This window comes from Aythya ferina (assembly GCF_964211825.1).
Source record: "Aythya ferina genome assembly, chromosome: 25".
Lineage (NCBI taxonomy): Eukaryota > Metazoa > Chordata > Aves > Anseriformes > Anatidae > Aythya > Aythya ferina.
Window position 1 is genome coordinate 5,992,994 of NC_140323.1, and position 26,243 is coordinate 6,019,236.

Below are 26,243 nucleotides of genomic sequence, written 5' to 3' on the forward strand. Positions count from 1 at the left end.
CGAGCCCGCCCCCTTCCCCGTTGACCCCGGGCTCTAATCCACCTAGCGACAGCGCTCTGATTGGCGGAGCCTGGGGGGGCGGCGGAGCGATTTTCTGATTGGCCGAGGCGGCAGGTAGCGGGGGGGGGGGGGGGGGGGCTCCGTCGGGTTTGGGGCAGAACCGCGGGGTTTGGGGCAAAAGGGTCGGGGGTGGGGCACGGCTTCTGGATTGGGGGCATAACGCCGGGCTTTGGGGCAGACCTCTAGGCTTTGGGCCAGAAATGCAGGTTTTGGGGCATAACCCCGTGGTTTGGGGCATAAACCCGAGTTTTGGGGCCTAACCCCAACTTTTGGGGCATAACCCTCGGTTTTGAGACATTGTCCCGGGTGCTGGGGCAAAGCCCGAGGCTTTGAGACAGAGCCCCAGGTCTGGGACATAACTCCCGAGTTTGGAGCACAAGGGCTGGGATTGGAGCAGAACCCCAGGTTTTGGGAAATAACCCGAGATTTTGGGAAATAAACCCCAGGTTTGGGAAAATAAACCCCAGGTTCTGAGGCATAACCCTGGGTTTTGGGGCCTAGCCGCTTGTTTTGGGGCACGGCCCCAGGTTGTGGGCCCAGCTCCCCGCTCTCAGGCCCAGGAGCTGCCCGGCCTCGCGCTTTCTTTGCCCTTTGTCATTCGCAGAGCTGGAGCAGGTTTTCCTGCCGCGTCATCCTTCTGTGTTTTTTTTTTACCCCCCTGAAAAGAGGCTTCTCCAGAACTGGCCTGGTGAAAGCTGTGAGGAAATCCCCGGGGGTGCGTGGCTGGGATGTGGCTGCAGCCCCTCACCCGATTGCCACGGAGCAGCCGCTGTGGAGCGCCACCGCCGCCAGCAGCCGCGTGACAAGGGCAGGGCACGAGGGACCACACCAGGAAGAATCGGCTTTTTGTGTTTTCCAGGACACAAACAAGCCTGGGAGGAGTGCCGCGGGGTCCAGCGTGGGACAGCGCGGCTGAGCTCAGACGAGGGGCTGCGGGGTGTTTGTTTCTTCCACCCCCACGGGCCGGTACCAGCCCCGGTTTCGCTCACGGGGCAGTTTTATGAGCACAGCACGTAGGACAGTAGCTGGACGAGGGACGTTCCCCTGCCACTGCCCAGGCTCATTTTGGGGACCAGGGCAGCAGCTCGGGGGCTTGGTGGGCAGAGCCAGAGCCAGGCACGGCTGCAGGAAGTGTCCCTGCGGGACGAAGTCCACAGCTCCCCACATCTGTTCCGCCGCCTGCAGGGCCGGGCCGATCCCACTGATCCCGTTGGCTGCTGTGCCACAAGGAGGGGGCTCAGCTCCTCTGAGCACTGGCATTACCCCAGCACTGGTCTTCCAGAGCTTCCCTTCCTACATCTGTTTGGCAGGAGCAAAAGAGGGAAAAAATGAGCAGGACCGGCCTTTTCCCCTCCGCAATAGGCCGAGGCTGGCTGCTGGGCCATGGGCAGCAGCAGGTCGCTGCGTGTGGCTTTGCCAGGCAGCAGGGACACGCAGAGTCCCCGCTGCTGAGCTGAGCAGAAAGCCAGTGCTTTCAGCCCAACGCAGCGCTGGAAGCGGCCCCGTGCCAGGGCACTCCCCCCAAGCAGCAGATGTTTCTCCCACTCAGACAACGCCGTTTTGTTCAGGATGAGGCTGTGACCTCGTGGAGCAGGGCAGAGCGAGCGGCCCCACAGGACCGGGCTGCCCTCCCGGGGTACCAGGCACAGGGCAGAGCCCGAGGCTGTGCAGTCCTGCGCTAAGCCCCGCTTACTGCCACGCCTGTACCAGCCTCCGGTTCTGAGATGTTCTTTCAAGGATAAGGACAGAGATGGCTGCAGGAGATAACCAGAAACAAGAGCAATACGCCCCGTTAAGTGGGTGAGCAGTCTGCCAGTCCGACAGCCCGCTCTCCAAACAAAGTGGTGTCTGCCCCATTTAACAGGCAAGGGTTGTCCCATTAACCCAGATCCATCCCACCCCGGCTCTGTTACTGTTATGGGCATTTCCAGCCTCCCACCAGGAGGAAACACAAACGCCCTCCGTTGTGGATTTCCTCCCTGGGTCAGAGCCCAGCTCCGCATCCTCCACGAGAGGGAGACCTGTGACCGGCGCAGGGCGAGCGCCGCATGCTGCAGGGACAGGGACAGCGCAGCCCCTGCCCCGCACCGGCTGCAGCGCGTCCTCATCCTCACTCCCCCCCCGTGGCCATTCTGAGCGCCCCCCTGTTAAAAGGAACCCAGGGTAGAGTAACAAAATGATTTATTATCATTTCCTCTTATTGTAGAGATCAGTTATGTACAGAAACTGTAAAAAAAAACCTCGAGAGCCTTCTGAGGAGAGCAATTACAGATGCTGCTGGAAATAAAATCACAGGTACTGGAAGGAACTGAGAGTCGGTTCTTTGATCGGGGGAATCAGCCTTTGAGGGAGTCTCTCTCTCCCTTTCAAATATCCTTGATGACCTCTTCAAGCTCCTCTTTCGTGTACATGTGGAACTTCATCCCAGGCTCCACAGTGGCAAGCTGAAAAAGAAGGAGCAAGGGGTTAAGCGTGCCTGCATATGTGAAGTGACAGCATGGGGCAGGGAACAGAGAGAAGCCCCAGCAGACAGAACAGCTGTTCCTTCTCGGCGGCCTGATCTGCCAGCCCAGCAAGATCATTCCACCCCGTAACATGCTCTTTGATTCCCTAAAATAGCCGCCTGCTGCAGAAATAGCTTTTAATTGACTCAGTCTCCTCATAGTAGCAGCAGCAGGGAACATCTATTGGGAACACTCAGGCCCTGCTTCTGCTTGCTGTGGAAAAAGACCCCGTTAACACGAGCTCTTCATCAAACACTGCTTGGGAGAGGGGTTCCTCGCGCTGCACCTCAGCCCACCCCTGCAGCCTCTTCTCCTCCAGCAACCAAGGGTACAAATCCTGGCCCATGATTGGCTTTAAGGGGACAGAGGCAGCAAAATACTCTTAAGGGGAATGCAGATTTGCTCTGCACAACTGAGGCAAACTGCTTGTCGATCACTAAACACCACCAGTAAGCAAGCTGGTCACCAGGATGCACCTTGCAACTGCCTGGTGCCCTACCAAGAGGGCCAAACACTGCCAAGACAACGTCTTACAAGGCACAGCCCAAGGGACGGAGCAGGGGACAACAGTGCCCTGCCACCGTGCCAGGAACAGCGTGAGGCAGCGTCCAGGGCAGACAGCTGAGACATTTCACAGGGCAAGCACCAGAACAAGAGATACTTGAAGAATTGTGAGACTGCCAGAGGAATGCAAGTGGGACTTTTGTTTGCACCTAGCTCACGGCGCAGAAGCCCAAGGCACAGGCAGCTGCTGCAGGCGGGTGAGCCAAGGAGCTGCAGGAGCTCCAGGGATGCTCCAGAGCTCGCTCGCAGATGCCCCCGGCTGTTGCAGGAAGCATGGCCAGAAGCACGACAGACACCAGCAGAGTCAGATCATGCTCCATTTTATTGCCCGAATAGCCTAACTTTTATAGTGAACTTAACAGGGGTGGACAGTGTTTCACACAAGATTATTGGTCAAAAGCACTCAGACAAACAACTACAAGAAAACATCCCCACCTGCAAGAAAACAACCCCCTTGTGATTAGCAGTCACATAGACCTTGTCCTTGAAGCCAGCTGCTGGTAACAATATTTTTCTGAATTCCTCAATTGGGCGATGTGGGAACACTGTCATGGAAACTTCTCATAGTTGCCCTGGTAGCTTGGTTTGCTCAGCTACAGCAAGCCATGGGATTTTTGCTGTTTCAAGAACTCCCTCAACACCAGGGACCGTGCCCGCATCTATGCTGCCGAGGGATCCGCGTGCGTGGCTGCAGTGAGCATGGCTCAGGGGGTCCTGGTGTGTCCCACAGCCCCTCCTGGATCGCAAGGTCACCCTACGAACAGTGCAGGTAGAGGGAGGGCAAATGCCTGCCTTCACCAAGGAGGAACAGCCTGCATGCTCTGGGTGAGACCCCTGCGCAGCCCAGGTTTTAGCAGGCGTTCTCAGACACATCGGGTGCTCCTACAAGCACCTCGAGCCATTGCTGCGTGTGCTGACAGCGGCCCTGATGGACCCAACAGCCCTGAACACGCGTGTTTGCACCCTGCTACCCACACCAGGACTCGCAGACACCGCTCAGCTTCTCCATGTCCGCTTGAGCCTGCGCCTCACTGCCTGCACACCAAAACTTCACTTAACTATTGCCTTACAGGCTTCACAGGGGAGTAATTAATTTTAAAAGCATAACATTGTTTAAGGTTCCTGAATGTGGCTGCCAATGGATTTAACTGTTCCATGACCACACTCCCCCTCCCCTTCCCTTTGCTGCTAGGTGGAAAAAAAAAAAGAAAAAAAGCACACAAGAAAGAGAAGTGACTTGAGTAAATGAAGTGAAGCACCACATACTTCTGCAAAAGCTAGAAAGCAAAGCAGTAACTTCAGGTGAAAGATTTTCAACCAGAAGGGTGACTTGAGTCAATAGTGACCTTTTAATCCTCAGCACATTCCTCTCGTACTTAACCCCGATATGATTCCTCAATACGTTCAGCACTTTGCCAAGCACAGTTAAGCCCTGTCAAACGGGGACATGACATAAGGATACTGTACATGCTAAATTCCTTTGCACTGTACTGCGGATATAGCAGAAGAGCCCTGAATCTGATCAGGAGAGAACTGATCTGCCCATGATGGGAGCGCAGCTGGGGAAGCAGATTTCAGGTGGCTGGCATCGTTTCTGGAGAGAGCATCTAAGTTTTCAGCATGCTGCTCCCTGCCTGCGGGCCCCTTCCCTTCAAAGGAAGCCAGTTAATCATGTCAGAAGGGTCCCCAGCAGGAGTATTTGGTAAAAACAATGGGGTGCGCACTGTCAGGGTCTTTGGGAAATGGGTTCCCAGTGCTCAGAGGAAAGGAAGGGGAGAACAGCAGGAGAAGAGCAGCTTGAGTCAGAACGACATAATCTGAAAAGGTCTAGTGTCTCATAACCTGCCAGAAATAGAAGCAAACTCTATATGCCAGCCTTGCTCATCATCTGTCCATTATCACTAACAAACTGGAAGGTTTCGTTTGTTTGTTTTACCTTTACTGCCTAAGGAGAACCGTCACAGCCCAACAATCAAGGTTTGAGGGGACAGGTACAACTGCTCCCACAGTAATCTCCGAGAGCCGCACGCCTGGGTCAGGCTGAACTCTGCCAGCCTCGCAGGCAAGAGCTGGAGGTTAGCGAAGCATACTCGTTGCTGGAGGCTTCACCTCTTTGGTCCTTCTGTCCGACAGATTTTTGGCACCCATCCAGGACTGAATATAGCAAGTCCAGAAGCTGTATAATTTTAATTCCTTCTAATATTACAAGTACCAGGGAAAAAAAGAATGGCTAAACCCAGAGGAAGAAAAAGCAATCCTGCTGGCATGACAGGTTCACGCTGGCTGCCTGCCTGCATACATACAGTCGGGGGGGGCTCTACTCCCACCCAGCCTAGGGAGAATTGCTTGCACCAGCACCCCGCTCAAGCCAGGCAAACGTACCTGGCTGCACACATCCAGAAACCAAAGAAAGCTCCAAAAGCTTTCCAGTGCACTCTACAGTGTACTACAACGAGCAGTTTCAAATCACAAGACCATCCGCAGCCAGCCAGCCACTGGCTTGGGGAGTCCTGAGCTACTCCGCCTGCCAAGCCCTTGCTCTACAAGCGCAGGCAGCCCTCCTCTCCAGCAGCCAAGCAGACAACTTTCTTACCCGGGTGTTTAAAACACAGCACGCTACTGACACGCCTGCTGTGCAGCCAGTGGGATTTGCACCAAGGAAGCCCAGGCTACATGCAGCACAGACTAATTTACGTCGCAAGCCACAACTGCGTGCTGGTAACAGTTATAGTTACCTCAATGTTGGTTGCATTCAGTTTCTCCTCCATAACTTGTTTCAGGATGACAAGGGAAGATTTGATTGCTTCTTTCAGCGTCATTGACTGTAAAACAAATCACTCATTAATTGCATTGTTGATGCTCAAGCAAGCACTCCTACTGTCGCTACCCCTTTGACTCCAGAAGCGTGCTGCTCTCTCCCTGCTCTTTTTCTCAAATCCTTTAAGCTGTCACTGGCAGCAAACTTAAAAGCTTATCAAATTATCTACAGTATCAACAAGAGATCAAAGCGCACTGTTCAGGCAGGACAGCAGCAATTGCGATGATGGCGACTTTCTGTTTCTGTATAACTTTTTATAAAGCTTAAGAACTGTTAATCTGGGCACACAAACCTTGCTGTCGGGACCAGGGCACGAGGGCCCGCTTCCCTTCACCAGTTACTGTCTGTCAAGCAGCTCCCCCCCAAGCTCCACTGGAAGCTCTGAAAAGCTGGACTCTTGGCAGAAGTCTTCATGCTTTAGCATCGTAAATCCCTGCGTGAGGGGAACTAGAGCCTGACAGCTGTGCAGTGTTCAGAGGGATGATAGCTGTGCTTGCAATAACTTTGCGCTTGGGAGATGGTGAACAAGCCACAGAGCCCAGAACTCTGGCAATTCTGCTACTTAATAAATTAGATTATCGAGTCTTCGGCTGGAAGTCTTCACGGCAATCAACTGCATCAATTACACTTTTCATTACAGTATTTGATTTCCTCTGACACAGAGCAGGCAGCCCCCCGTCACGGAGGGAAGGAATGTTTTACTGCTTATCCAACAGGACAAGGACTTGCAGTACAAAGCCATCAACTTCAGTGGCTCAACAGATCTGCAAGCCTAGCGAAACAACTCTTGCTTTACTTCCCTATGCTTTGGGCTGCATCCATACTGAGCCCTGCTGCTGACTGGCCATGCTCATACAGCAGCTCTTTTATTTATAGAGAACTTCCTGACATGGACTCAATTATCACCCGCTGGAGGCAGAAACCGGCATCTCAGGCTCTGGGCTTGTGTTCCACGAAGCTGCCTCAGCAGCCACAGCCTGGAGAGAAGCTGCTGGTTGTAGCACTCCTCACCGCAGAGATCCTTCCCCAGCAGCTCCCCGGCTGACATCCAATCACCGGATCAGCTGCCAAGGACCGAGCCCAACCCTGCCAGGCTCACGCACCTCCTCCAGAGCACTCGAGTCTCGCGAATCACTCATCAGTAAGGAAACGAGTGGATCCTTGCGAGTCACGAGCTACTTCTAACTCGTGCGACGTCAACCCAGCCCGGCCTTTTACCTTATGGTAAACCTCCTGCAGAGAGCTCTGCGCGCCTTCCGAGGCGGACCCGATTGCTCTGGCGTCGCACTGAACAAACGTCCCCGAGGGGTCCATGTGAAACCTGCCGGGAACACAGGTGACAGTGAACAGAGGCGCACCCTGCCCCGCGCTGCAGCATCACGAGGGCTTCTCCTCTGCCAGGCCCACAGCCTCCCTGCAGAGTGCTCAGCACTGCACAAAGCTGGGAAGGAACAAGGCCCCTGCAGGAGCAGCAGCTTGTCTGCCAGCATGTGGCCAAGCTCACAGCAGCCACTTGCTGCGCCCGGCCTCGGGGGCTGCTGCACCAAGCGCAGCTGCAGGTTGCTCCTCCAGGCACCCAGAGGAAGCTTTAGGAGTGCCCAGGGGTCTCCTGCAGCCCCCCAGGGGGCTGGTAAGCTCGGAGGGAGCTGTGCGCTCCTGACACTGCCCTCCATGCTCATAGCAGAGTATTTTTTGCCCTTTTCCCTTTTAAGAAAATCAGCAAGTTTGCACTACTGTTCTCGGGAGGGAGACTTTTTTGGGCTGGCTCTGCAGAGCCAGTCCCACCTCCAGCGGAGGCTGTGTTTCAAGCACACGAGTTCAGGTTACAAGCACTCCACCTCCCCAAGGAATGTTACAGCAGGCTGCAGATATTATGTTACCGGTGGCTCTGCTAGTCCTTTAGAGAAAGGTAAGAATAAACTCAGGACAAGGAGAGCTTTAACACCTCCCTCCTGCCCAGGAGGCCACATACAGAAAAGCAAAGATTCGCTGTAGACACAGCACACTCTTCAACCCTGAAGGAGCAGGCTGTGCTCACACTGCTGTAAGCCTTGTTTTGAAAGGCAGGCTTAAAAGCATTAACAAACACGTCAGGTACACAATGGGATAAACCCCAAGGGTTTAGCTTATAGAAAACCACAGAATCAAGTCATTAAAGAGCCCTGGAAAGATTCAGTTTGAGGTTTTCCTCTCTTCCCAAAGCTGGCCTGGATCACAGAGCTGAACTTACAGCTGGGGTCCCTTCTCATCAACTCCTCCAAAGAGCAGCGCGACACCAAACGGGCGAGACTGCAACAGAAAGCAGCCAACAGGTTAGGCAAGGCTGATGGCAAAGTCAGAGAGGCAAGAGCAGGCTCGGGGAGCACCCCCAGCCCTGCCACTACACACCATCGCGCCGGGGTCTGCGTCCTCCTCTCCAAACTGCAGTGCCAGGTTGGAGACGGCCTGCGTCACGCTCTCCACTGTCATGGTTTCATTGTAGGTGAACCAGTGATTCTGCAGAAAACATAAGGATTAGAATTATTGCCTTGTTCCCCTAAAATGACCATCCTGGATCACTCGCAGTGGTCCAGAGCAAGGCCCCGCGTAGCCACAAAGACAGCTTCGCCCAGCCGCTCCTGACAGGCGGTGGCACGCGGGGCGCTGCACGTTGAGCCCCGAGATGGGAGCACCAAAAGGAGCCGTTAGTGCAGGACACGCTGAGAAGCTCAGGACGGATCCCACAGAAAAGCTGCGGCCATCTGGGCCTTGGGATCCCAAGGAGGAAGATGCAAGGCCAGGGCACTCTGCCCCAATGCTTCCAGGGCCGGTTTCTGAATGGGTGGGGTGATCCAATTCTGCAGACACAGGAGCAGTGCTGGCACACAGGAAAGCCCCCCCCGGGATAAGTTTTTAAATACAGAGCAGTGATTTGTACCAGGACCTGAGTACCTGAAGTACATAGGAATTTTAAGGGTCCAAAATTACAACTGAGCCAATCTTCTGACAAAATGAAGCCTGACACACACATCACCACACATTCAGTGCCAGGCACTGTCAGCGTTAAGAGGCTACATGGGCACTGGACAACACGCCCTAAGATTCCCACCAAACATTCAACACCAGAAAGGAAAATACGCAGCGTGGGAGACTCCGCCTGGTTGTTCTGTAAGAGCCCCATGTGGGAAGCCAGGCTCCCCACAGGCCTCCCAACTCCACACCAGTTCCTTTGCTGCAACGACCTTCCCACGGCAGACGCCCCAGAGACCAACGCTGGTGTTTTGAGAAGAGAAACATCAAGTCTTACCTGCGTCTCCACTCTTGCTTTATCAATTAAAGTCTTTGCATCAGCTATTAAGCCACTCATGGCACACCCTGGAAGCAGAGGGAAACCACGCGTCACCTCAGCACCGATCTGCAAGGCGCTGTGCCCCAGATTTCCCACAGCCCGCGGGTCCCTGTGTGGGGGCGTCCCGAGACGCAGCAGCTCACCAGGGAGCGAGGAGCAGGGGATGGACGCGCAGCTGAGGGGCAGGCACGTGGCTGGCTGCTCCCAGGCACACCTCCCACCCACCCCAGGTCTGGATCAGCTCGAGGGGACACATTCGAGGCCTTCCCAGAGATGCTAACAGCTTGTAGGAAGGGGAAGGCGTTGGGCCCTGCTGTGGGGAGGGCTGGCTCGCTCCACGCTGGGGGTTTTGGAGCAGCCCTTGGGGGAGCCCGCAGCACGGAGCTGCTCCCTGCTCTGAGGAAGGCACATCGCAGGCACACAGGAGGAAGAAATCAGACTCTGCAAGGGCTCCTAGGCTGCCATGGCCCAGATCATCAGCAACACGGGTATTTTGGAGGTCTCCCGCTCCTCAAGTGACATATTTGGTAATGAGAACTTCGTGGGCCCCGTCAGGGTGCAGAAGGCTGCTGCGAGCAGAGGTCCGGGCATTGGTGCTCCAAGAGGACCTGGCCCAGAGTCAAGCCTTTACATTGCAGTAATTCCCTGCCCTCCCGGAGCTAATTTTGGGATGAGCCTTCACGAGGGAGGTCATGGAAGGCGGGGGGCAGGGGTGCCTCAGCTGCCTCTTCCTGCTCCCGTAGCTATGTCCTGCTGGCCTGCAGCCTGGAAAACCAGTGACCAGGACCTGCTGCTCGCTGCGAGGGGTGAGAGTTCCCACTTGGCTCGGCAGAGCTGCCTGCAGGAAAGGCTAGGCCTGAAATGCAGCTTCTGAAACTCGCAGGGGACAACTTTACTACGTACACGCCCACAAAACTTGAGGGACATGCCCAGGGGCAGCAGACGCGTGCTTCTCCTTTCTCCTTACCTATGTGGGAATCTATTTCTACGATCTTCTCGATGCTGCTGGGCTCCATGAGCGGGGAGGTGATCCTCTTCTCCACGGCCAGGCAAACGCCCTCCGAGGTCTGGATCCCGATGGCCGTGGAGCCAAGCTGCAAACAAGCACAGTTACAGCACCGTACCCAACGCAGGGTAGCCACAACAGAGCATCAATACCACGGTGCAACGCTAATCCCACTTTATGCTATTTGGAGGGACATTGTTTTGGGGCCAGACACATCATCAAGACAGAAAACCAGTGTGCAAAACTGTCTAGCCCTGCACACCAAACTGGAAGTGCTACAGCTCGAACTGGGGAGCTGGAAGGGCAAAGCCCGTGCTACTTCCTGCTGATCAGCTCCTCAGGACCAGCAGCGTTGGGGCAAATAATTCCATCTCTTCCCTGAGCAACGTCAATTTTTACAGCTTAAAGCCTTACGATTAGAAAAGGCCGTGTGAACCTGGCTCTGCAAGACAGACAGAAAATGCTGACATGAGACATGGAGCTCACACAACGGCCTTTAGTTCTGACGGTACCTGGCTTCTGGCTCAGGCACTGTTCTTTCGGTTTGCTCCTTTTCTCCTCAACGCTTTTTGTCCGTGAAATTTAGTGTGAATGAGAGTGAACTGCACATACACCACGCTTCAGGTAGAGGTCAGCCACCTGCAGGTGTTTCCCCCGCTGTGCAGGTGGTGCAAACACCCAGCGCAGCCACAAACCCGCTCGCCACGAGCGCCTCGGGGCTCAGTCACATCGCGAGCTCTGGGCCTTACCGGTGTGACTATGGGATGTCGTGCAGAGCTGCTTGCTCGGGAATGCTCAGATCAGAGCACCTGGGGGAATTTGAGCAGTGAGTGTGTCCAGGCCTGTAACCACGGCTCTGCCAGAGGCAGGCAGGAGTCTCCCCGCTGCAGTGCTCGTGGGTTTAGGCATCACCCAACAGCTCCTGTCCTCTAAGCGTGCGCCTGCCACAGCTGGGCACGAACCCCAAGTGAAGAAAGGACACCTGCTGTTATTTCAGGAGTATTTTTGTCCATGAAGCCACTGCATGTGAACAACAACTCGTCCCACACCCCCAGAGCGCAGGCACCGCACGTAACACGTCACAGGAGCCACCCGAGCTGAAACAATTGTGTTTGCAGCTTATCAGCTCATCTGGAAACCAGCAAAGTCTAAAAGCTTCCAGACGCTTTCTACTCTGCCAGAAGTATTTGCAGTTACAAAACGTGGCCTGACGACTGGCGTGCGCTCCAGAGTTCTTACCTCCTGGTGCCTTAATAAACACAAATTACTACTTTTTGCCTCCTCGTTTGAAGGATGCTTTACAGAACTAAAGCAGCAGAGGGAAGACAAAGCTAGCAGACCCCACCACACACTCCCCCTTCCCTCCAGTTCACTCAGAGGGCTGCTGACAGCTTCTCAGCTTCATCACCCCACCAGTTCTCCCCGAGTTTAATTTTGCTCCCAACCTCCCCCCCAATTCTCAGGGACAAGGACATTCATCTGGCCCAAGGAGGCCGTACGGTTCTGCAGCCATGCGTTAGTTTGCCCACAAGCATGCTGCCTCTTGCCTTTGCTGAGAAGTTCTACACTCCACCTGAGCAAACCACGAACCACTCTGAGCCCCGACAGCAGCAAGCTAAGAACATGAAAGGCAGCCCACCCAGAGAAGGGCTGCCACTTTGTTGCTGCTGTTTAAAAGTGATTCCACAATCGTAAAGCACACGGACCAGAACGCAAAGCTCCACTGGCTGAGGATGGCAAAGAGAAAGCAGAACGCTCCTCTGCTGTGTGAGGAGCATTTAGGAACATCACAGGTGCCAGCTTCCACAGTTGGAGTCACGGCATGCAAGCACTCGGCACCTCTCGCTTCAGCGCTAGCTTTTAGCGGTTTGATTTGGGGATTAGCAACTTTGGACTGAGTTTGCTTTGTGAGTAAATCACTGGCTAGGAGGCAGAGGGAAGCGTGGCCCAGCCCCTCTGGGCTGCCGATGCTTCAAGAAGCACAAAACAGCAGCTCCTGAGGAGCTGCAGGAGGCGCAGCTGGATAGAAGGGACTGAACTCTGGCACAACTCCTGCTCTCCAGACTGCACATAAAAGGCCAGGAAAGAGCTGCCAGCAGCCACAGGCAACAACAGCACCTATTGGGAAAGCAGCGTCCTCCTGGTCCTGCTCAGCGTTGCGTTGCCCTGGGAAGTCAGCCAAACTCTGCTTCTCTGCAGAGCAAGACCAAAGGAAAGAACCCGCCCGGCTTTCTTTGGGGCAGAGCCGCTTTGGAAGAGCCCTGAACAGCGCAGGGGGACAGCCAGGGGAGCAGACGGTACCTTTATGGCCTCGATAGCATACTCCACTTGGAAGAGCCTCCCTTCCGGAGAAAAAGTGTTCACACCCCTGCAAGAAAAACGTCAGAGACGGTGTAAAAAGCAGAGCACGGGACCTGACCCGGGGCCGGGGGCTCCGCCTCCCAGCACACCCGGCCCTTCCCTGGGCGCCCCCACGCCCCTGCCCCCAGCCCTGACCGAGCGCTGCTCCCCGGGCCCGCGCCAGGCAGAACGCGGGGGAGCGGCCTCGGGTCGTGTCCGGGGAGGCTCCGGTGCGGAGCGAGCGGCCGCTGCTGCTCGGACGGGGCGGGCGGCGCCGTCCCCGGGGGTGCTCGGGGCTGGGCCCGGTGCTCGGGGACGAGGCTGTGGGGGCGGGGGGCGGCCGCTCCCCGGGGGCTGCCCCAGCCCCACAGACCCCGGGGCCCTGCCAGGAGCCCCCGGGCCCGGCATCGCCTCGCGGGCAGGGCCGGCCGCAGGCCGCTGACTCAGCCGCAGGCCGCGGGGCCGGGCGGGGCGCGGCGGGGCCGGGCGGGCACTCACCGGTCGTACTCGGAGCGCGTCAGGAACATGGCGGCGGGGGGGGGGGGAGGCGGCGGCGGGGCGGGGGCGCGGAGCCGGGGCCGGAGCGCGGCGGAGGCGGGAGCCGCTGTGCCCGAGCCGGGTGCGCCGCCACTTCCGGCCAAGCTGCTGCGCGGCGCGCATGCGCGGTCCCGCCCCGCTCGGGCGACTTCCGCCCGCGCCTCAAAGGCATTGGGCCGCCGCGCGGGAAGCGCGGCCAATAGGGAGGCGGGGAGGGCGGGCTCGGCGAGGCCGGGAGGGGAGGGGAAGGGGAGGAGCGGGGACGAACGGGGATTGGCTGAGGCGAGGGAGGGGGCGGGGCCGCGCCGGGGGGAGGAGCCCGGGAGCACCCAGAGAGAGGGGGCGGGGCCACAGCTCCGGGGCGGGGCCAGAGCGGGAACGGGGCGGGGCCTCGGCTGTGTGGGGGCGGGGGCAAGGTGCTGGGGGCGGGGCCAAACGTGCAGGGGGCGGGGCCGTTGGGCGCGGCGGGGGGCGCGGGGCCGGGGGGGGGGCGGGGAGGGGGGGGCGGCCCCAGGAGCCCCCCCGGTGCCCCCCCCAGGGCCCCCCCCGGTGCCCCCCGGTGCTCCCCCTCCGGGCGTGGGGCCCCGGAGCCCCGGGGGGGCCGCCCCTCCCCCACCCTTCCGCTTCCCCCGGGCGCTTCCTCCCCGGTCCGTGCAGCACGCGGCGGGGGGCGGGGGGGGCCGGGGGTTCCCCGATCCCCGGCCCGGAGCTGCGCGGGATGTGGGGGGTGGGGGTCTCCTGGCGGGGGGGGCGTCGGTCCCGGTCCTGACCCCGACCCCGACCCCGACCCCGACCCCGCGCTGCTCCGGGGCTGGCGGGGAGCGGGGCAGGGAGCGGGGCCGGACACCGGGGGCAGCGACCGCCGGCCGGAGGCAGCCCCCGGGCCGCCCCCAGCCCCCGCCCGGAGCTCCGGGGCCGCCCGTCCCGGGGGGGGACTGAGGGGGGCCGGGGGGAGGGCCGGGGCCGTCCCGGGCTCGGTGGTCGGCGGGGGCCGGGCCGGGGGCGGGCCGGGGGCCAGGCGGGGCGGGGCGGCGCTGCCTGCCCGGGGGCGCTGGGGCTCCCGGTGGCGGCGCCGGGGCGGCTCTGACAGCGGCGCGGCGCCAGCGGGCGGCGGAGGCAGCCCCGACGGCCCCGACGGCCCGGCCATGTCGGAGCCCGGAGCCCCCGCGGCCGGCGACAAGGCGCCCCGGCTCCAGGTGGGGGCCCCGGGGCGACCCCCGGAGCCGGGGGCAGGTCCCCGCCACGGCCGCCCGGTGCCCGGCGCGGCTCCTCCCGGGCAGCCCCCGGGGCCCCCCCGGCTCACGCCGCTCTCTCCCTCCCGCAGGACCGGGTCCTGAGCGGGATGCGCTGGGGCCGCCTCCTGGAGCCCCTGGGCTTCGTCAAGGTGCTGGAGTGGGTGAGTGCCCCCCGCCCCCAGCGCAGCGGGACCCCCCCGGCCCTTTCCCCGGCACCCACGGGTGCTGCCGCCCTGCGGCCCCCGTCCAGCACTAACCCCAAGCCCAGATTTGGGGTGTCCCCGTTGCTTTCCTGAAGCCTGCGGGACCCTCCTCCCCCAGGGACCCCATAGTCCCCAACCCACCTGGATCCTCCCCCACCCCAGCGGCTGCGGGCGGGGGGACCCCAAACAGAGCTTCTTGGGGGGGCTCTGGGTGCGGGGCCGCTCAGCCGCTTGGGTTCGGGCCCCGCGGCCCCCCCGGTGACCTTGAGCAGGTGGCTTCACTTGGCCACGTCGGAGGGGACGGTGACATCGGGGTGCTGGGGCCCCCTCCTTCCCATGGGGTCTGGGGGGCAGCGGGCGTGCAGGGAAGGGGACAGAGGGGGGGCAGCGAGCCCCAAGAGGGGGCACCCTGGGCATGGGGGGGGCCAATTCCATGGCCCCGTCTCCGCCGTGCTATGAATGGCTCCGGGATTGTATTTCAGGGCCGCGGGGAGGGCGGCATTTCTGCAGCACAGCCACGCAGTGGCCCGTGGGCTCCGGCACTGGGGACACTGAGGCACGGGGCAGCCCGGCCACGGGGCCCACGGGGCCAAGGCCACGCACCTTTGGGTGTCTGCTGCCCGAGGGGGCGTCTCCCACAGTGCTGACCCCGCAGCTCCGGAGCGTCCCCCCGGGGAGGCACGAAGCACCCCCCGCCTTTGTGGCTGCTGGGCAGGATGAGGCCCCCCATGCAAGGGCAGCCTGAAACGGGATGCGGGTGGAAAACCCACGGAGAGCGAACGGGGGCAAAGGCCCTGCTGGAGCGGGGCAGCGCGGGGATATCCCGTGCTGGAGGGGCGCGGCGCAGCGCGGGGCAGCCGGGAGCGCTCCTGCCCCAGCGAGGAAATGCCTGTGGCGGTGGCAGGAGCTGCCCGGTGCCCCCACAGCGTCCCCTGGCCGGGTGGCTTCCCCAACGCTGCCGACACCTTCCTGGGATGGGACGCTGCCACCCCCAGGGCAGGACAGGCCACGGGGTCCCTCGGTGGGGATGCTCCCGGTGTCTGTCCCCCCCCACTGCCCCGTTTCGCCCCCGTTTCGCCCCCCGCCCGGTGCAGGCGGCAGCCCAGGAGCTGGCGCACGCGGCCGACAGCTGCGGGGTGGCAGCGCGCCCTGCCCGCCGCGGCCGTGACTCAGCGCCAGGGGGACACCCAGCCAGCTGTGGGGTCCGGGGGGGTCCCCAGGGTTCTGTGCACCCCCCGACCACTGCTCCCCTCTTGCAGCTCTTCGCCATCTTCGCTTTCGGGGCGTGCGGCTCCTTCAGCGGCGAGACTGGGGCGACGGTGAAGTGCAACGGTGAAACCAAGGAGATGAGCGCCATTTCTGTGCAGTTTGGGTACCCCTTCAGGTGAGGGGGGCGAAACCGGGGTCCCCCCCAGTGCATATAGCATGGCCCCGCAGAGACCTCGATGTGGCCGGGGGGGACACGGGGTGCTGGCTGGGGGTTAAACCCTGTCCCCAGCACTCAGTGCTGGCTGTGACTCTGCGGCTGTGGCACTGTAACCAGGAAGGGGCCACATCCAGCAAGGGTCCCTGCCCAGCACAGGGATTTGGTGCATTTTGGGTGGATGTGGGATTTTGTCCACCCCATCAGTGATGGCTTAGAAGTGCAAGCTGCTCTGGAGGAGCCTCCTCTGCTGTGTCACGCAGGAGCTCAGGCGTGGCCATGGGAGCTGCTGGGTCTCCCCGGTACCAGGGCGCATCCCTCTGTGAGGGCCCGTCCTCCTGCTGGCGCTGCATCCTGTGCCCATAGGGATCTTCATTAAGCAGCGAGAGCGAGGAGGGAGCTGTGCCAGCCACAAGCTGCAGCATTAGCCCCTTCCCTCGGTCGCCATGGATCAGACCTGGCTGCGGTCCATGCCCCGTCCTCCTCCCCTCCATCCTTCAGGGATGCCCCAGAGCAGTTATTTTGGGCAGCAGAGCTGTCCCCGGCACACCACCCATTCCTGGGCCACCGGCATCACCCCGCCGCTGTCCCCGCACCTAGGTTATACCAGATCCCCTTCGAGATGCCGGACTGTGAGGGCGAATCTGAGACTCGGACCCTGCACCTCGTCGGTGACTTCTCCGCTCCCGCCGAATTTTTCGTGACCCTGGGGGTCTTCTCCTTCCTCTACGCCATGGCAGCTCTGGTGCTCTACCTGCGCTTTCATTCCCTCTACGGCGAGAACAAGAAGCTCCCCTTCGTGGTAAGGTGGCTGCGCCCCGGGGCCGGATCCTGCCCCACAGCCGGCGCAGGCCAGGGAGGGGGCTGAGCCCGGTGCCTCGTCCCGGCAGGATTTCTGCGTCACCGTCTGCTTCGCCTTCTTCTGGCTGGTGGCGGCGGCCGCGTGGGGCAAGGGGCTGAGTGACGTGAAGGCGGCCACGCGCCCCTCCAGCCTCATCGCCTCCATGAGCGTGTGCCAGGGCCAGGACGTGGTGTGCAACGCGGGCGCCACGCCGGCCATGGGGCTGGCCAACATCTCGGTGGTGAGGGCACGGTGCGCGGGAGCTGCGCACACCATGTGCACATACACACAGCTGTGTGCACACGTGGATGTGGGCACACGCATTCATCTCTTTGCTGGGCCACACACACACACACACACGGCAAACCTGTGCACACGAATTGCAAACCTGCGCACACATGTTCACGCAGAAGCACACAGCTACGCCGTGCACACACGTGCACGCACACACACGCATGCACAGCCGTGCCCACGAGCCCTCGTGCACACACACACACGTGTGGGATTCCTGAGCTCAGCCGGGAGAGGGCAGTGGGAAGCTGTCGCACACACACTCCGCAGTTGCGCTCCTAACGGAGCCTGCTGCTGGCACGGGACGGGGGGCCCGTCCTGCACCCCCTGCCCCCGGGGACAGCACGGACCCCCCCTGCCAGACAGGTCCCCGGGGCAGGCGGTGGCACCGCAGCCCCTGGCATGGCGGTGGGGGATGTAGGAGGTGCTTGGGGCTGGGTCACCCCTGGGTGCCCCATGCCGTGGGTCTCTTCTCTCCCTGCAGCTCTTCGGCTTCATCAATTTCCTGCTGTGGGCCGGGAACTGCTGGTTCGTGTTCAAGGAGACGGCGTGGCACGTGCAGGCTGCGCCCCGTGACAGCGCGGCCGAGCAGGGAGCCATCGACAAGCAGTAGCCGCCCCGGGGTGGCAGCGGCATGGGGACGCGGGGGGGGGACGCTTGTCCCCGGGGGACCTCGCGCCGGCCACCAGCCTGGGGACGGGGTGCTGCGGGCCCCGGGGGCGTGGGGGGACGGCTGCCGCAGAGACGTGCGCCCCCAGGTGGGGGGGCACGGGGTCGGGGCATTAACCGCTGCTGTCTGGCTGTATGTAGGGGTCCGGGCGTCCTGCTCTGTACCCCACGTGTCCGCTTCTGTGCGGGGGCGTATAAAGGTCCTGGGTACCCAGCTCTGTGCGGGGCGCGTGGAGCCCCCGCGTGTCCGGCTCTGTGTCGGGGTGTACGTGGCACGGCTGCCCTGCCCTGCCCTGTCCTGCCCTGTCCTGCGCCGTGCCGGGGGGTTGGAGCACCGGGGGGCTCAGCTCCGTGTGAGGGCACGGCCGGCACCTGGGGCCCGGCTGTCTCGGGGGATGTACGTGAGCCTGGGGGGTCCTCTGGGGGGGTATCCACGAGCGGGGGGGGCAGCTCCCTATAGGGCTATCCATAAGCCGGGGTGGGAGCTCCCTACAGGGCTGTACATCGAGCTGTGCCCCGCGCTCCGTGCTTGTATTTCACGCCCTGGGGGCCCAGCTGTCCATGGGGCCGGGTCCCTCTGGGGCCGTCCTTAAGCGCTGGGTGCGGGTCCTACCGGGCTGTGTGCGCGCCCTGGGGCGCAGCTCCCCGCGGGGCCGGCCGGTGAGCCGCGGGTCCCAGCCCCCCGCGGGGGCTCCCCTCGCAGCCCCGGTGCCCGCCCCGGTGCCCCCCCTCCCGGACGCGCTGCCCGGGGCCGTGCCGGGAGCCGCGCACCGACCGCGGGCACCCGCCCGGCACGGGGCTCGCCGCGCACCGGGGCCCGGCGGGAGGTTGGGAGGGGAGGTGGGGAGGGGGGGTCCGGTGCCCCCCCCCCCCGGCCCCGCGCTGCCCCCGGGAGCCCCGGGGCGGGGCCGGCGGCGGGACTACACCGCCCGTGGGGCCGCGGGGCGGGCGGGGGCGCGCGGCGCATGCGCGGGGGCGCGCGGGGCGGGGGCGGCGGCGGCGGCGGCGGCGGCGGCGGCGGCGGGGGGGGCGCGCTCCCGCGGCGGCGGCGGTGGCGATGGCGGCGCGTGGGCGCGCGGCGGCGGCGATGGCGGCGGCGGAGCGGCGGCTGCCGAGCCTGGACGAGTTCGCGGGGCAGAGCTGGAGCGCATGGGTGGAGCGGGCCGGGCCGCCCGCCGACACGGGTGAGGGGCGGCGGCGGGGCGGGGGGGGCACCGGGGGGTTGGGGGGGCGGGGGGGCCGCCGGACGGGGCCGCGCCCGTCGCCCGCCCGCTCCCACCTCCCCCCCCCCCTCTCTCCCCACCTCCCCCCGGTCCTAACGCCGCCGCGCGGCGGGCACCGGGCGGCGGGCACCGGGCGGCGGGCGCCCCGCACCGGGCGGCGGGCGTCCTGCAGCGGGCACCCGGAGCGGAGCGGACCGGGAACCGGGCACGGCGGGGACACGGGGAGGCGGGCACCGGGCACCGAGCAGGGCTGCGCGCCCGGCAGTGCCCGCGGGGAACCGAGAGCCCCGGTACCGGCACTGCCCCCATCGGCTCCCCCATTCCAACTGCACGGGCTCGGCTGGACAGAGCTGGGTGCCCAGTACGGCACAGCTGGGTGATACTGGACAGCACTGGGTGCCCAGTACGGCACAGCTGGGTGACACTGGGTGCCCAGTATGGCACGGCTGGGTGACACTGGGTGCCCAGTATGACACAGCTGGGTGATACTGGACAGCACTGGGTGCCCAGTACGGCACAGCTGGGTGACACTGGGTGCCCAGTATGGCACGGCTGGGTGACACTGGGTGCCCAGTATGACACAGCTGGGTGATACTGGATGGCACTGGGTGCCCAGTATGGCACGGCTGGGTGACACTGGGTGCCCAGTATGGCATGGCCGTGCAGGACACCACGCAGCGTGTCCCAGTGCTGGGACAGCCACCTGGTGCAGCCAGCAGGGCCGCGTGCTGCTGGCACAGCTGGTGGGGACACAGGTGGCACTGGCCACCTACTGAGCGTGTCGCAGCCGGGGGGGCTGTCCCCAGGAGCCCCCATGTCCGCGGTCACTGCAGGGCCCGGCACCTGATAGCAGGGTACCTCCACGGTGGCTTTGGGCACCAGCCTCTCTCTCTCTGCCCCTTCCCCTTGGGCCCATGAGCCCCTGCTGGTGCCTGTTGTGGTGCCATGGTCACTGCCACCTCCTGTCCCCAGCCCTCGTGGGTCCAGGCCTTGAGCAGCTGAATGTCACCCACCGGGTGCCACCCTGAGCCTGGAGGGGGGGTAGGGGATATGGGGCCATGGGTACCCCACGGCATCACCTGATCCCGAGGTCAGCTGAGGGACCCGTCCTCATGTAATTTTAGCTCTTTTCATCATTTTGGGAGCGCTGGCTGGTGTTTGACAGCCAGGGGACATGGTGGCAGTGCTGCTGGTGAGGGCTCGGTGGCTGCAGCTGCGGGGCTGGGGACAGGGCAGCACCCGCGCCTTTGTGCCCGATGCTGGCTGCGGGATGGGGCAGACGGGCACTGAGGCCGGCACGGCTCGTGACAGCGATGGCTCTCCAGCAGGAGCCCACCCACTCACTTCAGCCCAGGTTTTACCCACGGAGGCATGAGTGGCGGAGCCAACAGCAGCTCCCGGCCCATGGCACCCTTGGGTCCTGAGCTCTCTCCACAGATGGGACCGGCAGCCGTTGGGTGCTGGTGCAGGATCCAGCCCAGGTGTGCCGCTGATGAGTTTTGGTCCCCAGCAGGGTTGGAGCCGGAGGAGAGCAGCAAGAGCGGGAGCAAGAAACTGGACGCCATGACGCTGATTAAGGAAGGTAAGCTCCCCGCTTTGGGGAGAAAATCCGTGGTATGGGGACCACACGTGCCCTGAGGCACCTGACCAGCCTCTGCCCCGCAGACATGTCCATCTTCGGCCACTGCCCAGCGCACGATGAGTTTTACCTGGTGGTCTGCAACCACTGCAGCCAGGTGGTGAAGCCCCAGGCCTTCCAGAAGCACTGCGGTAAGCGGGGACATGGGGAGGGTGGGTGGGGGGCCGCAGCCCCCTGCAGCGGGCTGACGGTGGGCCTTTCCCTGGCAGAACGGCGCCACGGCCCGCTCAGCAAGCTGTACGCCCGTGCTGCCGCCGGCACCCCCAAGTGCCACGCCGTCAACGGGCAGCCAGTGGCCAAGGCGCTGCGGGAGAAGCCGCCGGGCGCCCGTGGCCGGACCCAGCCGCTGCCCGACAAGGCACAGAAGGACAACCTCTGGTGAGCAGCCGGGCCGCAGCACGGCCCCCCCGGTGCCGCCGGGCGCCTCTCACCGGCCCCTTCTCTTCCCAGCTTGTTCATGCCTGTGGTGAACCTGGAGAAGATCCCCAGCCTCCCCAAGCCGGACGGGCATGGGATCAAAGTGCCCCCCAAAGCCCTGCCCGCGCAGCCTTCCTCCAGCTCCAAAGACCCCCCGGGGAGACCCTCCCCGACAGCGCCGCAGAAAGAGCCCCCGGTGCCGGCTGGGGTCGGGGGGGACTCGGCGCTGCCCGCCGCCGGCCCCGTGCACAAGCCAGAGAGCGTGCCCACCCCGGGGGAGAAGGAGCTGGGCGCCTGCAAGCCGCCCCCCAGGTCCCACAAGAAGCCGGCGCGTGAGTCCCGCTTCCCCGCCGGCCGCGGGCGGGGGGTGCCAGTGGGGGCCGCGTAGCTGCGGGCCGTGGCGCGGGCTCCCAGGCCGGGTCCGGCTGCTCGGTGGCTGGGTTCGGCGCAGCGGCGGGGTAGGTAACCTCGGCGGCTCCGTCCCTCCGCCCGCCCGCGGAGGAGCCGCGGCGGCCCCTGACGGCGGCCCCGTTCACCCGGCAGGTCTGGGGCCCCCCGCCGCGGGGGTGCCCGGAAGAGCTGCGTGCGGCGCGGGAGCCGCGAGCCCTGCGCCGTGAGCAAGAGCGCGAGCCAGGGCTGAGCCCCGCAAGCGGGACATGGACAGATGCTGCGGCGCTCGCGGGCACTCTCAGGCTACAGTGAGCGATGCCACGGCACAACCTAGGCGCAGGCCGGGGGCCGGGGGGGTCTCGCCCGGCTCCGGCGGGGAGCCCGGTGCTGATCTCACCGGGGGGCTCAGGCAGCGCGGGAGCCTCCACCGGGGCTGGCAGAGGCAGCGGCAGCCCGGTCATCGTGTGTGGCTTAGCCCCGCGCCCCCCTCAGCCCCCCCGGCATCCCACTGCCTCGCTCTGCCCGCAGGGAAGGAGTGCGACCTGAACAAGCAGTGCGGCGTGCTGAACCCCGACACCAAGAAGATCTGCACCCGCCTGCTGACCTGCAAGGTAGCGCCTCGGCTGCCCTGGGCGGGGGGACGCGGGCTTCGGGTGGTGGGAGCCACGGTGCCTCCCAGAGGGTGTCCCCCACCTCGTGTGACCCCCCCTGTCCCGCAGATCCACTCCGTGCACCAGCGCCGTGAGGTGCAGGGCCGCGCCAAGGACTTCGATGTGCTGGTGGCCGAGCTGAAGGCCAGCTCCCGCCGGGAGTCCCCGAAGGAGAAGAGCCCGGTGAGGAAGGAGCCGCTCCCCGAGCGCCCGGCCCCGGCCGCCCCCGCGCTGCCGCAGCCCCCCGCCGTCCCACCCAGCGCGTCCCCCTGCCGCGCCAGGCCCCCCCACTCCCACTGCCCACCCCCCAGGTGAGCGCCCGCCGTCCCCACCACCGGCATCAGCCCCAGCTGTGCCCGGTGGCTGCGGCTCTCACCGCCCCTCTCCGGTGCAGGGCCAGGCTTTCCTCCGACAGTGACCCCGAGGAGGGGGACGCGGGGCTGTTCCCCTTGCCCCTGCCCAAGGGGGGCAGCCGGGGGTCCAGCGAGGAGAGCGAGGAGGAGGGGGCCGAGGACGCCCACCGCCCCGACTGCCATTATGCGGCACGCCCGCCGCGGCCACAAGCGGTGAGTTTGGGGGGTGCCTCCTCGCACTGCTGCAGGTGGGCTTTGGGGTGCCCACCCTGACGCCCCCCACCCTGTGCCCTCCCCCCCCCGCAGTTCTGCACCTTTGGGAGCCGCTTGGTCAGCCCGGGCTGCTACGTCTTCAACCGGCGCCTTGACCGCTTCTGCTCGGCGCTGGGCTCCATGCTGGAGCGGCACCTCAGCTCGCACATGTGGAGGTGAGGGGGGGCCGGGGGGCATCCTGCCGGCCAGCGTGGTGCTTTGGGAGGGACTCAGGGGTGCCCAGGGCACCGAGTGGGGCCAGGGCTGCAGGGTGAGGTCTGTGCGGGGGTGCTGTCTTGGGGCCCATCCTCTTATATCTTTATTGATGACTTGGATGAGGGAGGGAATTGAGCGCACCCTCAGTAGGTTTGCAGCTGACACCAAGCTGGGGGGAAGAGTTGATCTGCTGGAGGGCAGGAAGGCCCAGCAGAGGGAGCAGGACAGGTTGGGTCAATGGGCAGAGTCAAGGGCATGAGGTTCAACACGGCTCGCTGCCGGGTGCTGCACATTGGCTACAACAACCCCACTCAGTGCTATGGGCTCGGGGCAGGGTGGCTGGAAAGCCATGCAGAGGAAAAGGACCTGGGGGTGTTGGTTGATGGCTCGTGTTCAGGTGAGCCGGCAGCGTGCCCAGGTGGCCAAGAAGGCCAATGGCATCCTGGCTTGTGTCAGGAACAGTGTGGCCAGCAGGGCCAGGGAGGTGATGGTCCCCTTGTATTCTGCTCTGGTGAGGCTGCACCTCGAGTGTTGTGTTCAGCTTTGGGCCCCTCACTACAAGAAGCACATCATGGCCCTGGAGCGTGTCCAGAGAATAGCTACGAGGCTGGTGAAGGGCCTGGGACACAAGTCCTGTGAGGAGAGGCTGAGGGCACTGAGGGTGTTTGGGCTGGAGGAGGCTCAGGGCAGAGCTCACGGCTCTCTGCAGCTCCTTGAGAGGTGTGGGGAGCTGGGGGTCGGCCTCTGCTCGCAGATAACCAGGGATAGGGCTAAAGGGAACGGCCTGGAGCTGTGCCAGGGGAGGTTGAGGTGGGCAATGAGGAGCCATTTCTGCTCAGACAGAGCGGGCAGGCGTTGGGACGGGTTGCCCAGGGAGGTGGGGGAGTCCCCGTCCCTGGGGGGGCTCCAGGAGAGGTTGGGGCTGGTGCCTGGGGACACGGCTCCGTGGGTGCTGATGGTAGGGGACAGTTGGACCAGGTGATCTTGGAGGGCTTTTCCAGCCTTAACAATTCTGTGGGGCAGGGTAGCTGTACCCCTGCAGCTGGGAGTAAGCACTGCCAGGACTCTGTGCAAAGACTGGGGGGTCCCATCTGGGCAGGGAGCAGCAATTTGGGAGTCCCTCTCACCATCTCCTGTCCCACCCCACAGGAAGATCCCCCCGGCTGCCGAGCCCCAGCTCCACACCGCCCCGGCGCCCCCCAGCCCCGCCGCCTCCCCCTGCGGCCCCGCCGCCCCGGCCCCCCCGCCCCACACACGGACACCCCCAGTCCCTGCCGGCCCCCGGGACAGCCGGGGCTCCGCCAGCATCAACTACACGGTGGGGTCCCCGCACGCAGCGGCCGCCTGCAGCCAGCCGGAGTGCGGGGGGGGTGGCAGCCAGTCCATCACCTCCCCGCTGCCGGCCAACATCCCCTCGCCCTCCTTCAGCAAGTTGCCTTCCACCAAGGCCAGCAAATCCTCCCGGGCCAAGGAGGCGGCGGGCAGCACGGAGCCAGACGCCGTCGCCCGCAAACGCAAGCAGCCCCTGGGCGCCGCCGCCAGCCCCCCCTACAAACGGACCTGCCCCGGGGACGGGGCGAAAAGCAAAAGTCCCGGCTGCCAGGTCTCGCACCCCCCCGGCAAGACGAAAGCCACCCCGGTGTCATCGCCTGCCACCGCTGCCCTCAATGGCTCGGTGTGCACCGGCGGCCGGCTGAAGCGGGGCCCCCCCCCGGACTGCCGCGTCCCCCCCAGCACCACGCCAGAGCCCCAGGACTCACCGCTGCATGGGGCCGGGGCGCTCCCCCCACCCCCCCGCTGCATCTCGGAGGACGAGGCCAAGAAGCGCAAGAACACGGCCACGTACTGCCGGCCCGGGAAGCCCAAGCACGCCGCCCCCCCGCCAGCTCCCCCACCCGCCCCCGGCCCGGCGCCCCCTGACCCAGGCTGCTCCGTCCGCAGGAAGAAGCCGGGGACCCCCCTGGGCTTTGAGGAGAAGCGGAGCGCCCTGAAGGTAGGGCTAAGGAGGGGGTGGGGGCGCCGGAGGGGTCCCCACTCAGATTGGAGGGCACGAGTGGGTTTTTGGGGTGCCCCCAGGCATATTGAGGGCCACAGGAGAGCTGAGCAGCATCAGCTGGGTTGCACGGGGCAGTGAAATGGGGGGACCCCACAGGGCCACCGGCACCCATGGGGGATGGGATGGCACCTACCTCCTCCTGGGGCTTGGGGACACTTGCGTGTGCCCCTTCCGTGAGGGTCACCCTGGTCCTGGTTGGGGGACACCATGGGGACAATGTGGTATGGTGGGGGATGGCAGGGGAGATGCCGTGCTGATGCCATCATCCCTATGTGGGGGACACCATGGGCACCCTCTGGGGACATCCGTGTCCCACGTTGGGGATGCCACAGGGACTCTCTGGGGATACCCTGGCCCCAGGCTGGGGATGCCATGGACACCCCTAGGGGACACCCATGTCCCAGACTGGAGGTGCTGGCACCAGGTAGGGGACTCCATGGAGGACACCGTGGTCGTAATGGGTTCTCCTGGTGCTGTGGGGCTGCCCTCAGAGGGTGGCTGGCATGGGGACCCTCTGGGGACATCCTAACCCTGGGAAGGGTTTGCCATGGGGATACGCTAACCCTGTGTGGGGGACACCACAGGGATGCCCTGTCCCTGGGTGGGGGACACCATGGGACAGGGGTGACCCCGTGGCTGACCGACGCCTCTCCCTCCCCGCAGTCCAAAGCCCATTAACGGAGGGGCCGGGGGCTTCCATCACCGCCCGGGGCTGCTGTGCGCCATGGAGCCCCGCGCCGCCGCCAGGAAGCACCGAAAAGCTGACGAGGGGAGAAAAACACGAGGATAAAAAGAAGAAAAAAAAAAAACCTCCAGAAAAATACCTCAAGACTCTTTGTTCCTGTTCCGTTGCTGCTAACCCAACCCCCGGGGAGAGGAGGTGGCCGCGGCCGGGGGTCCCGGTGCAGGAGCGGCCACGGGGCCTCCACGGGGCCACCGCCGGCTGCGGATATTTATAAGAATTCCTATTGCTGTTTTTTTTTTGTTGATTCTTTTTTTTTTTTTTTTTAAAAAAAAAAAAAGGAAAAAGAAAATCCGTATTGCACAGGGTGCCTGGGGCCGGGCCCGGGGGTCCTGGGGGGGTTTCCCCTGAGGTCCCCGCGGGGCCAGGGGTGGCTGCTGGCCCCCCAGGACGGCGGGGGAAGGCGGCGCCCCCGGGAGCCGAGCGGGGACGGGGCGGAAGGGCCCCGGTTACCGCAGGGGACGGGGGGGGCGAGCGCGGGGGCGT

The 26,243-nt window shown here is 63.7% G+C and overlaps 3 protein-coding genes across 4 annotated transcripts; 2 read left to right on the top strand and 1 right to left on the bottom strand.

The window, feature by feature from the left end:
- Positions 1 to 2,224: 2,224 nt before the first annotated feature.
- Positions 2,225 to 13,206, bottom strand: PSMA5 (proteasome 20S subunit alpha 5). Its single transcript, XM_084498076.1, has 9 exons — positions 13,119 to 13,206; positions 12,582 to 12,648; positions 10,242 to 10,368; positions 9,233 to 9,300; positions 8,335 to 8,442; positions 8,177 to 8,235; positions 7,165 to 7,267; positions 5,864 to 5,950; positions 2,225 to 2,504 (listed from the first exon to the last, which is right to left on the bottom strand). The coding sequence occupies exons 1-9, from the start codon at positions 13,145 to 13,147 to the stop codon at positions 2,427 to 2,429; spliced, it is 726 nt and encodes a 241-aa protein (XP_084354202.1). The 5' UTR covers positions 13,148 to 13,206; the 3' UTR covers positions 2,225 to 2,426.
- An 809-nt stretch (positions 13,207 to 14,015) lies between these two features.
- Positions 14,016 to 18,033, top strand: SYPL2 (synaptophysin like 2). The gene is made up of 6 exons (XM_084498311.1): positions 14,016 to 14,353; positions 14,482 to 14,553; positions 15,855 to 15,979; positions 16,619 to 16,820; positions 16,909 to 17,100; positions 17,635 to 18,033. Exons 1-6 carry the CDS (start codon positions 14,303 to 14,305, stop codon positions 17,761 to 17,763), a joined length of 771 nt encoding a protein of 256 aa, XP_084354437.1. The 5' UTR covers positions 14,016 to 14,302; the 3' UTR covers positions 17,764 to 18,033.
- A 260-nt stretch (positions 18,034 to 18,293) lies between these two features.
- Positions 18,294 to 26,017, top strand: ATXN7L2 (ataxin 7 like 2). Of its 2 annotated transcripts, none has more exons than XM_084498136.1 (11): positions 18,294 to 19,003; positions 20,553 to 20,624; positions 20,708 to 20,812; positions 20,891 to 21,059; positions 21,132 to 21,430; positions 22,017 to 22,099; positions 22,208 to 22,449; positions 22,533 to 22,704; positions 22,798 to 22,919; positions 24,109 to 24,952; positions 25,679 to 26,017. In XM_084498136.1, the coding sequence occupies exons 1-11, from the start codon at positions 18,877 to 18,879 to the stop codon at positions 25,691 to 25,693; spliced, it is 2,250 nt and encodes a 749-aa protein (XP_084354262.1). In that variant the 5' UTR covers positions 18,294 to 18,876; the 3' UTR covers positions 25,694 to 26,017. The 2 variants fall into 2 exon arrangements, with proteins under 2 accessions (XP_084354262.1, XP_084354263.1); XM_084498137.1 differs by having other exon boundaries at positions 18,296 to 19,003; positions 20,556 to 20,624.
- Positions 26,018 to 26,243: the final 226 nt, after the last annotated feature.

Excerpts from the sequence above, each read along its gene's own strand:
- PSMA5 (XM_084498076.1), bottom strand. The coding sequence starts at position 13,147 with ATGTTCCTGACGCGCTCCGAGTACGACCG. Across the intron at positions 12,649-13,118 it reads ACGCGCTCCGAGTACGACCG|GGGTGTGAACACTTTTTCTC; the intron begins GTGAGTGCCCGC and ends TTTTTCTTGCAG. Across the intron at positions 2,505-5,863 it reads TGAATGCAACCAACATTGAG|CTTGCCACTGTGGAGCCTGG; the intron begins GTAACTATAACT and ends CTTCTTTTTCAG.
- SYPL2 (XM_084498311.1), top strand. The coding sequence starts at position 14,303 with ATGTCGGAGCCCGGAGCCCCCGCGGCCGGCGACAAGGCGCCCCGGCTC. Across the intron at positions 14,354-14,481 it reads ACAAGGCGCCCCGGCTCCAG|GACCGGGTCCTGAGCGGGAT; the intron begins GTGGGGGCCCCG and ends TCCCTCCCGCAG. Across the intron at positions 15,980-16,618 it reads CAGTTTGGGTACCCCTTCAG|GTTATACCAGATCCCCTTCG; the intron begins GTGAGGGGGGCG and ends CCCCGCACCTAG.
- ATXN7L2 (XM_084498136.1), top strand. The coding sequence starts at position 18,877 with ATGGCGGCGCGTGGGCGCGCGGCGGCGGCGATGGCGGCGGCGGAGCGG. Across the intron at positions 19,004-20,552 it reads CGGGCCGCCCGCCGACACGG|CAGGGTTGGAGCCGGAGGAG; the intron begins GTGAGGGGCGGC and ends TTTGGTCCCCAG. Across the intron at positions 20,813-20,890 it reads GGCCTTCCAGAAGCACTGCG|AACGGCGCCACGGCCCGCTC; the intron begins GTAAGCGGGGAC and ends TTTCCCTGGCAG.